This window comes from Lepisosteus platostomus, chromosome 10 (assembly GCF_059453375.1).
Source record: "Lepisosteus platostomus isolate fLepPlt1 chromosome 10, fLepPlt1.hap1, whole genome shotgun sequence".
In the NCBI taxonomy this organism is placed as follows: Eukaryota; Metazoa; Chordata; class Actinopteri; order Semionotiformes; family Lepisosteidae; genus Lepisosteus; species Lepisosteus platostomus.
The window spans coordinates 17,156,539-17,168,310 of record NC_142620.1 but is presented as its reverse complement, the minus strand read 5'-3'; the positions used below and the strand labels follow the sequence as shown (position 1 = coordinate 17,168,310).

The 11,772-nt window shown below is 36.9% G+C and overlaps 1 protein-coding gene across 5 annotated transcripts in view; it reads right to left on the bottom strand.

Annotated features, from left to right (window-relative positions):
* The window catches only part of cep170ba (centrosomal protein 170Ba), a 49,878-nt gene that overhangs the window by 35,309 nt on the left and 2,797 nt on the right, over positions 1-11,772 (bottom strand). For all 5 annotated transcript variants that reach the window (XM_088648485.1, XM_088648486.1, XM_088648487.1 and 2 more), the window contains exons 2-3: positions 8,745-8,883; positions 607-696 (exon numbers count right to left, since the gene is read on the bottom strand). In XM_088648485.1, coding sequence (XP_088504611.1) covers positions 607-696; positions 8,745-8,849 — 195 coding nt within the window. In that variant the 5' untranslated portion in view covers positions 8,850-8,883. The remainder of the gene's footprint in view (positions 1-606; positions 697-8,744; positions 8,884-11,772) is intronic.

Below are 11,772 nucleotides of genomic sequence, written 5' to 3'. Positions count from 1 at the left end.
ATATTGTAATAGAGACCTCTCTACTACCCACACACAGTTTTGGTGTCCCATTCACTGCTTGGGTTGCACTCAGATTTAACGATGGTTTGCAGCCATCCCACATCTACAACAAACTGAAATGTCTAAATTGATGCACCACAGAGAAGACAACACAAAATAGCCAAAAAGGTCAGGGGCAGAATTTACATGAGGTCATTCTGTCTGGACACGCTAGCTGTGTTTTAAGGTGTTGTAATAGTAGTCTTGTTTTCCATTTTCGTTGTTGAATTCAACAAAAAAAAAACTATCATTCCATAATGTTCTTCACAAGTCTTGAGTGAATGAGCGAGATATGCACTTTGAAGACGAACTAATGTAATTTCTGGAAGAACCATTCATAAACATTCTTTTTTTCGCCTGTCCCTGTACAGTGTAATTGCAAGTTTCCCTGCTGTGAAGAAATATAAACAGCTGACAGCTGACTGGAGTGGTACTGTATAAATACAAAACAAACCCCAGAATGAAAAGTACAAACAGCACAAAATTATCTCAATTTCTTCTCCTCCGGTGAGCCTGGTTATTATAAAGAAGAAATGCTTTGTGTACTCAGCATCTCTCCCTGCTTACCCCATTGAGACTCCCCAGGTCCTTCACAAGATGTTCATCTGTGGCCAAGTCGTAGTTGATGACAGCGTGCTGCTTGTCAACACTGCGGGACTGAAAAGACAAGAGCATTCTAATGACCCTTCTGCTTCACCTCCCCTCATTAGAAACTGAGCAGCAACCTGCAGGGCATCCCTTCCCCAGTGCAGGCAACATTCACCAAAATATCAAAGACAACAATAACGATGACCAATTTAATAATTAATAAAAAATTAGAACAGCTATCAAACAGAGAACCAATATAACAAAGTGAGGCGATAATGACTTCAAAGGATTTAGATCCATTTTATTTAGATGATCCCTCACATTAATTAAATAAACCATTTCCTGAAATTGCAAGAGAAAATACTGCCTGTTCAGAAAAGGTGAATACTGTACACTGTGTGCAACTGTACCAGAAATTAGTGCAAACTCTACACAGTATATCACAGTTTAGCTTATGATACACTGATTTTTCACAACAGATGTTTATCAAATTTGCACCCATCTCTTTAGGCCAGATACAACAAAGAAAAAATATGACCAGTTATTTTTTCCAGTGAAAAGAAAAAATACCACAGAATAAGAAAAAAATATAAACCCACTAATGTCAGTCTATCCATTAAAAAACTAAAAATATGATCAGCTAAACCTTTTCTTCTTTGCTTTCAAGATCACCATTTAAGTGGAGGGATATTTAATATTTTATTGATCACTTGATTTAGACTGCCTGCTTACAGACTTGAAGCCTGTTTAAAATCGACAAACCCTGGAGTATTACTGTGTCCTGAAAGAGAAGTGGATAAAGTGCACTTTTAAATCTCACACAGGTACTGAAACAGCTCAGATTAACTTGTTTTAAATCAAAGAACGCATTTGGATTATAATGTCCCTATTTTCTTCTTCCTGTGTCAGTGCTTACACTTCTTAAACAAGGACAGTGTCGCTTAGACCTTTCCCTAAACCCCGATACCTTAAACAAAAAACCTGATTAAAGCAAATTTTGCTTTTTCTGCACACTTCCCCCACCCATCACAATTTACCAAAACCCCAACCCCCACATACAACAGGTGATGCCTTTCCCAAATCAATAACCTGAGAGCAAATGTAAAGCTTTGTAAACACTTGCTCTTAAGCATAACTGACAATTCTCTCAAGAGTGACTGCTTCAAGAAGGAACAAAAGAAAATCAGTACAAGAAAAGTTTTAATATATATTCGATAAGCATAGCAAGAGATATCTGAAATTTAAATAAGGAATCACTTGCATATTGTTTTTCCCCGATGCAGAAGACAGTGAAATCGGCCCAGTATATTAACATGGAATTCCTAACACACGATTAGTCCAAATATCATATGGGCAAATGCAATACACTTTAGATGGGTAGAAAATAACTGAATTTAATTACTACCATTACTACCAACCATTTTTGCTTACTTGTCATTTCCCTAAATTGAAAGCTACCACCTGGCAGTAGAGCCAAAAAGACTGGCACAGAACTTACTGGCAAGCTTGAATTTTTGCTCAAACAATACAAAGAATATTTTAGGTAAGGAGCTATGGGTTTACAAATATGTAATATAAGATGTAAATTTAGATTACTTTTTGCACACAGATATGCACATTCTTTTAGTTTAAAGCAATGGCTTTTAGAAAAAAGCAAATTATATAAAGATGTATTATTCATTTGTTTACTTTTAACTATTACTATTAACTGGGGGTGTTATCCCAATGTCCTGGCCAAATTTCCTTCTGGGCTTTACCAATCATGGGCTCTTAATAATCCCCATCCATGAATTGGCTTCATCACTCTGTTCTCCTCCCTACTGATAGCTGATGTGTGGTGAGTGTACTGGAGCACTTTGGCTGCCATCGTATCATCCAGGTGGGGACAACACATTGGTGGTGATGGAGGGAAGTACTAATTACCCATACAGCACTTTGAGAGGAGTTTCCAAAAGAATGTAAGGAATGATTATAAATACTAACAATAATTATTGTAATTTAATATTTCTCTTCTGGAGATCTTTGACTTAAAGAGCATAAAACAATGATGAGCAGTGAGATATAATTTATACAATGTGATAAATAACACTGTATACGAAGCACTATTACCAATTTAACGCACAATTAAAAAAATGGCATACTCCCAAATGATAAATTCCATGCCATTTCCAACAGGAAGTCACTGAAAGCTCTGGCCTGACTATCATAGTGAATCAAAGGCAAATTAATCCGTAGCACTGAAAATTAAAATAAACTACGGCTGAAATTAAGTATGCAAACACATGGAGATTTTCTGATAAAGTAAACATGTTTTTTGATGAAAAGAACCAGAGAAAGACTTGTGTAATAAAGCTTTAGAAAGATTATAGGATGAACAGAAAGGAATCTTTAAAAGGAGAGAATGTGTACACTAGCACTTCGTTAGAGCATTAACAGGAAGGATGCTTAAATGTCTTATGTAACAGTAAAATGACTGGAAACTAAGTACGATTCAGCATAAAGTACAGTACCAAGTTTATTACCACCGTTTACTGCTGAAGTCTGTTAAAAAGACACTGCAAGATACCTATACTTTAGTAATAGAGGAAGTAGACATAAGGTATCTCCCTCAGAAAGAAAATAGGTACCAAATGCCTGTGATACTGCTTATTCACCTATTCCATTTTAATTGTTATAATAATTCTATTAATTCTAATGCTATTAGAATTTTTCAATCTAAAACTAAATTTATATTAAATATCATAATTTGTGCTCTCAACTGCCTGCCTGTAAGTCGACTTTGTATGAATTTTAATGTTATATATTGTAGCATTTAATTTAATCCATCTAAAGGATCATATTCTTAGGACACTTAATATGTATTAAATACTTTTCAAATAGACTGACACAAAGCCATGAATACAGGTTACTCCAGCAGTTCATAGCATATATCACCATATTTATTGCATTTCTCACTTGCTAAAATACTGTTGTATAGTTTTTCAGTCTATAATATATTCTGCTATTACTTCTGTATCCAGAATCTGTTGTTCTAGAGCCACTCTAAACGCTATTGAAATAAAACGTACATTACAAATGTTTCACTAGGAAAGCTGTGCTATAGCTGCAGCCCTCAGGGATTCAGCCTGCAGCATTATGAATGCTGAAAAAAAATTACCATGGTGCTATCATAGCAATTGTCAAGCAATGAAAATCAATTCTTCTTCATACTGTGTGGTGGCTCTCACTGCAAAGATAGGGAAAAATGCCAGTCCACTATGGTAACACCTCTGATCTATTCTTCATACACACTTTCAAACTCCAGGATATTCTCATAAAAACCAAGGTGAAACAGTAGATGTGACAAGGCTCCTTCTGCATTTTGCATGACACAATGAGCAGTCAGCTGCAGTCAGTGCTTGACGAGTATTTTTCTGCAGAGTAAGTACTGTATATCAATAAATCCTGCAGCCTGACAATTCATTATTTAAGAATGATGTCATGTGTTATGCATGTTCTACTGGATGGTCTCTTGTGTTGTGGCTGTACCAAAGCTTTCAAATTCTAGTGATTCTAGTATTGTCTCCAGAGAAGCAAAAGACTTGTTTGTACCACAAAACATTCCCTTTACTAAATAATGTTAAGTTTCCTCATTCACAAAGCCAGTTTTAGTATCATTTGGCAAAATATTACTATTAATAGTCAAAATTGAATCCTCCTTCAATATTAAGATAATCACAACTTCCATACAAAACTCTGTATATATTGACAATCCAATTCTTAATTAGTAGCACTTTGTAGGCAGCACCTACTGAAAAATAATAGAAATATCTTTCCCTGCAATTGGTACTAATTAATTTGTGAACTTAAAAATACATTTTCTTATCATGATTATACCTTTACCTCCTTATTTTATTATGATCAAAACAGCATAATGTCTAAAAGATGTGTGATGTGAAAACCTACATATGAAGTCTCCTTAAATCTCATCGCCTTCATGTGAATGTCTCATACATATTACTATGCATCTGCAGCAAACAGAATTGCTTCTCAACAGTTGTGATGCAAATAATGATATCCAGTGCGATATTTCATTTTTTCACTGGGCAGTGCTTTCCTCTGGGTGGAACCACTCTTTATACCGCAGTAGACTAGACTAAACAGGTTTATGCCACAAAGCTTTAATCTACTGGTCTACTCATTACAGAATACATATCTCATATCTAAGTAAAACCTAAGTTTATAGATGCTGTTGTCCTTGTCCAGACTGGCTCAACCACTGCTACATACCTATGTTCCCAATACCACTAATCTACTGTATACTAGGCCAAAACACTTGGTAACTATGAGCAAAATTCACAGCTAAGTTAGTCACCCAGGCTTCCCTCATCTTTCTGCCACACACCTGACCTGTAATTTGCCAGGACCCTGCTGGCTTGCAGTGATGTTAGTGAGAGACACTCCCCAATCAGATATGAACTCTCCTATCAGGAACAGTGGAGCTCACAGAATGTTAAATGAGGAACAGCTCTGTAGGTAGGCAGTTCAGAGGAGCAGATTTACATGTATCCAACCTGAACAGGAGTGGCAGCTGTAATGCTATAAATATATTGTACTGTCAATTCCAAAATGTATGGATATAAAAGTAACTGAAAAATGACCAATTCCAAATGTACATTAAAAAGGACAAATTAACGCGCAAGTTATTTTGCACACAAGTAGGCCAACGAATGCTGAAGCCAAAAGGTAAACAGTCTGCCACCAATACTGTCACATAGAAGACACATCTAATACTATGAATGTAGCCACAGTTCTGCAGATTCTGACTCAGGGCAGCAGTTCCAGGGCAGTTTCATGTATCTCCTTGACAAAATGTTATCTTGTCCTGTATCCTTCAAGTTCTGGTAAAACTGGCCAACAGAGGCTCCTGACAGACTTTAGCGAATTATAAAATTAGCAATCGCAATACCCCTAAACCTCAGATAAAATAAAAAATCTGTTTGCAAAAACCTGGAAAGTAAGTACCAAGAGTGTCATAATCTTTTATGTTTTCAAAGTGTCTCATCTACTGACACCAACCTGTTAGCACCGCATAATTAATAATTAGGGTAAATGCTGTCTATATATTAAAATACTTTAAAAATAATTGAATGCACATCTTTTTTAAGTTAACACATGTAACATTATTATTGCGCATGAGTATTAAATGAAAGGTATTACGGCCAAGTCATCAGAACAAATTTGAAAAGGGCAACCTGGTGATGTAATTCATGACAAAAAAAAACCAGGACAGTACATAAGGGACATCACATTTTGAATGTATGCTGACCATCTATTGGACTTGTATGGTGAAAAAAATAGATTTTACATTATGAGGGGTAAATAAACGCTGTTAGAAATACCTCCCACGCACTTAATACAGCAATTTCTTCAGTCTCCTGGCTGATTCTAGTAAATACCGTAGTGTAATTGTGTAGATTCTAAACTGTAATACATGACAAAAATGTCTCTTTATCAGACGTGAACTTCACAGAACTAAAAAAAACTTGGAAAATGGGAATTCCTCATTAGCATGCAGCACATTAAACAAACAACAACAATTAAAACCCGACAGTATTGGCACTGCCTCCAGTCATTAACCACTTAAACCCCCTCATCTGCAACTTCAAAGCAGGGAATAAGAGGAGGACATCAGAGTACCAATTCATCCGAAAGGCTTCTTAATTAATCCCCTTTATTTCAAAGATCTGAGGTTTTCTAGGTCTATTTCACAGAAAGAGACTGACACTCTTTTTGCCCTGGTGTCAGAACCCAAGTACAAGACATCATACATGAAATTCCCAACATCGCTCAAAGATTAAGAACATTGAATTAATAGTTACAGCTAAAAATGAACACACTTTAAATGTAAAACAGCCTAAGTTTTAGAAATGTAATTTTTAACATCAAATCCTAGGTGTTGAAAACTGGTGGTTGGATAACCAGTCCCATTAAAAAAACACAATGGTGAAAGACTGAAATCATGCCCCAAAGTTATGATTATCATGGGGAAGATATCTTCATCCATTTGTTGGAATATTTTCAATTATGACTTGCAATTGTTGAATGGGTTTAAAGAATTAAAACCACTGGCTAGAATCTAAAAGCTACCCTGCTAAGAAAAAGCATATCAGCTGTCTTAGTAACAATGCAAAGGCCACACCTGTGGGTGATAAGTCTGTATACATGTGCAGTTCAGTTCTCCCGCACTGCACAATGCCATAAAATCAACTATAATAGTGAGCACTTTATGAAAGAAAAAAGGTGGTTGACGTGGCTTCTAATGGTATGACACCAAAGGCTCCTTTCACAGTAGGCTAACACATTGCTTCTGTATGCAAAAGCCAGGAATAAAGCTCAAGTCTCTTAAGAGGCCATGATATCCATTATAAGAAAAGGGTGGGTCTGAGGTTAGTCTACAAAAATGGCCCGAACAGGACAGAACAAAAGCTTTAGAATTAAACATACCACAGAATAGAGGTTAGTCAAATTCTTTGCAAACCACAAACTGTGAAGAAATTATAAACAACTTTACAAATGCTTTTAAATCAGTACAAAAAGGTAAGCCTTCTCACATCTCAAAATAAAAAAAACAAACTACATTACCCAACTAGAAAGCTAAATTAAACTGCAGTTACGCAGAGAACAACATGTTCTTAATTTAAGGTTATAAAAATATGAACAAGAAAAGATTCTTTTTGGTGGAGAAACAGACCTTTATATTAAGCCTTTCAGAACTACTCTGATTTTTTTCCTATATAAATATATTCCATGGTTGCTAATGGCAACCAGCAGTTTCTCCTGTGTATCTTGAATATTAAGATTGTCCAGTCTGTATGAATCTCTGTGCCGCAGCAAACATATATACATTTAACAATTTAACTCCACAAATCTAGTTCTAGTTATTGTGCAATAACAAATGATATTTCCTTGACAGACAGAAATACAGCCCACACTACCCTCAGATATATACTGCTACCTCTGTGATCAAAGGGACCAAATTCAAATTTTAATTCGTTTACCAAGTCCCCAAGTCATAAATTAAGCTCAACAATGTGACAGCTGATTATGTAATAGCTGCATCTCTTAAGTGTAGCCCTGTTAACGAAATAATCTTCCATTAACAGCTCTTTCTATTTTCTATCAAGACCTCTCATAGGAAAGTCTACTAAATATCTCTTCAGACTGAAGCATCTCTTCAAACCTAATTCACACCATAAAGTTAAAGACTTGCTTGTGTCATACCTTCTAGACACCAAGGGCGAAATGGTCCTTTATCGCACTATTAACATATAACAATACATTTTTATGTAAAAAACAGCTAAGAAAAAATAATTAAGTACATATTATTTACAGTTTCAGCTCCAGAAACCTTCTCTTTTCTGGTTGTTCATTGTGACTCTCACTGTACTGCAGATACAGGGAAGACAATAGTGTGTTCTTTGTCCATTTGATTTTATGTCTCTTAATGAAGTCTTGTCAGAAGCCATTCTCCCACTAGCACTGCACTCTCCGGCAGTTCCTTTTCCAGTAGAATTGTGAATAAATTTGACATCCATCTTCTTTTCGTGGTTCACATGGAAATCGCATGTAATTTCAATACATTAGTGTCAGTCTTTTAAAGCCAACAGTACACTTATGTACACTCAATCATAAATAAAAGTTATTTTCTTAAACGCTGCCATTAACACCATTTGTACTGTAAACAGTTTAATTGCACTGTTTGAAGAACAATGATTTTGGAAACATACAGGGATAAAACTAATAATAGGGCTTCAAATGGAACACAAAAAGAATTGTCTTTACCTACAAAGCCCCACCCTTCGACCTCTACAAATCTAAAATCTGTTCCAGCCATGATCACTGTGTTGCCACTAGTATTTCCCATCAGTCCTACCAATCCTGTTGCTGTTGGCTTTTATTTGAAGTGTAAGTCCCAAAAAGGAAAAAAAAAAATCATTTTTCCTGTCACTGTTCCCTGGAGTTCAGGTTCCCCGGAGGCTGCAGTATTGGTTTGAGACAAACACCTGTCTCCTGTACAGCGGCTGTGTGCTCGGCAGGGTCACATTAGTGTGGAGAGAAGCCCACGAGACACTGACCTGCAGCATGAGCTCACAGTCTTCGCGGCCCACGAAAATCATCTCTCGTGGGAGCCGGTGGCGGATGCCCAAGCTGCTCACCAGGAACCATGACGTCACACTCATCTTCAGGGGCCTCGTTTAAAACCCTCTTAGCATCCTGCACGGACACAAAGCAAAAGAACAGTGACCCAAACTGCACAGACGGGCTCAAAAATAATTCAGCATCTCAAGTAATAATGAAATGGGTGGCCGGCACTCATGTTGGGGCCACCAACATAGAATGGTGTCTTCTGTAACCCTACTATAATGACCCTTCCCCCACACCTACTTATATTTACATATAGCAACAGAACAGGAAATTAATAGGAATTCATTACATGCTACATTTTTGCCTTAAAATGGACAAAGCTGAAAAACATTTCCTATAGGAATTTCTGCTATATACAGTAGGTATTCTTATTTAAAAAAGCCAGGTATGTGTACTCACTCTTAAAATGTTTTCCTGAGTAATGTTTCCATGAAAAAAACAGTAGTACATCAAAAAGAGAAATAAGAGCTTGATGGATTTTAGATAATATTTAACTGTATAAGGTTCAAGTAGAGAAAGGTGATTTGGCACAAAAATAAGTGTCAGTCTCTGGTTGATATGATGTTAGTGGAAAACCTGTCATCAAAACATTAACTGTTGGGAGAGAAAAGCTTTTTTGCTGTCCTACATCTGCATTATGTTAAACAGATGATGTGTTATGTACAATAATAAGGAAACTAAATGCCATCTAAGCCCTAGGGTCCCACCTATGCACAGAAACTACTGAATAAATCATTTGTGGTAGGCTAAAAAGACAAATGAAAACCATTTTAGAACACTATCAAAGTTGAGCCATCATGACACAGCTATTTCAGCATTTAAATTATTTTGCATAAAACCTATTTTTGTAAGCTGATAATGGATTTGGCACATTACCCTTTCCATACAGCATAGCCATTGATGAAATGTAGCAAGCGAGTGGCTATCAAGTTCCATGCTAGGCTAGATTGGAACATCAACATGTAGCTGTTTCTACAAGACATGTTTAAATGTAAAAAATAATTTTACAATTTCATGTTCACTTGAAACATGTTAACCTAAGAAAGGAGGCTGGACAAGTGTGTTTTCAGTGGAGGGTGCTATGGTGACTACCTCTTTGCTTTAAGTGCATTTCCTAAATGTTTGGTATAGACCGAGTACTGTATCTGCTGCTTAGCTACCATTAATGTACTAAAGCTCATATTCTGGGATGGATGGGTTTGAATAAAGTTCTATAAATGAAGAAGATGAAGAACGTGAAATACTCAGAGCACAATTACCAACATCAAAGAATAAAAGTACACAGCTACACTATGCACTGCCGATCTGCTGTTTCTGGTTTAATATCAGAATGGTCCAAAAATGGCCACGAAGTACTAAAATTATGTAGCTTGATAAAAGCTCTAGCACATAAGTAGGCATTTTAATAAACCTGAACTGTGTTGTCATGTGCAGTCAAAATCAAAGCTGTCTCCTAGGAACGCAAGAGCCTGCCAGCTCCACCAGCTCCACAGATAAAGAAGAAATTTGCCCTGACCCGCTGTGCTAAATAAAATTCCAGTGTGCGTTCTTACAATCAGTCTGGTCCCTCAGCACAGCAAGCATACTCCACGTTCTTGTTCGACACAACTGAGAGGAAAACAAATAAAAGAATCCACATTCCAAAAAAGCAGGGGTTTCATTCAATTGTTTTTCTGAATGGTACCACATGGAGCTGCTGGCACTGCTGAAAATATTTTGAGAAACTAGCTATTAAGACACCAATAGTTCATGTCTTATTGCACTGAATTCATTTAAAAAACTTAGTCTCCAAATGACTTGATAATTTCAGATATCTCAAATGCGTGGTGGTTGTGTACATTTTTGAATGTGCAGTGCCTGTTTTGAAGACATCTGTCCATATTTAAACAAACCTTCAAAACTTAAAAAAAGGATCTGTCAAAAATCAAAATACTGACTGAGATAATTCGCTGCTGAAGATTATTGCCTTCTAAATGATGAAAACAAGCAGCACTCAAGCCTGGGTCATGTTTAGTAGCCAATTGCAAGCAAGTGCACAATTGTCTCAGCTAGGGATTGGATTAGTCTACCAGGGCTCTCCTGTCTCCTGTCTCACCGAAGCAGCAAGACCTAGGACTTCTGCACTATCTACAGGCACTATCTACAGGCACTACTCACTGTATCTGAGGCCACTGAGAGATACACCTCTCCTGCTGAACCTCCTGTATATCACAGCAGTGAATGCAGTGTGTCCAAGGACAAATGGCTGATAGATGGGCAGGTCAGAGGTGCATACTGTATACCTCAACATTCTCCCTCCCAATGTGAGTCATGCCACTGGTGATTCTAAAATAAACAGGTGTATAAGTTAAAAAAAATAGACTAAATTTACTTTAAAAGACAGCTTGATTAAAATGTGTAGTTGTGAAGCAGGCAATTTTAACACAAGCAACCGACAGAGAGAAGAGGGATAAAATGTTCTTTTACAACTCCTGCAGTAATGACACTCACAAGTGGTCTCAACGCTGCAGCTCAGAGAGGTTCAATGACTCACACAGGGAGAGATGCACAGAACACTAGTGGTAGAACCAGCACTTATACTGGGAATTTCTTAATAAAGTCTTTTTTTAAACCAAGGACCATGCAGCCTTCAATAAATCACCTACTGTACAACAAGAAACACCTCTAATCCAGTCAATTTCACATTCACACTTGCAAGCTTAACTAACATGCATAAACCCACAATATTAACTCCTGTGGTCTTTTTAAATGGCACAATGCTGTAATTTTCTTTTTCCGTGTTGTTCCATTGCCTGCACCTTCCACCCAGCAGCTTCTCCAATTTACAGATGAGAATGACACCACTACCTCATTGGGTTATATCCTTAATCTATGGAAACTAAAGGGCTGACTTGGCTCTACTGAAGTATGAAGTATGAAAAAGAGTAAGGAGTCTCCTGAAAATGTAGCAATCTTGCA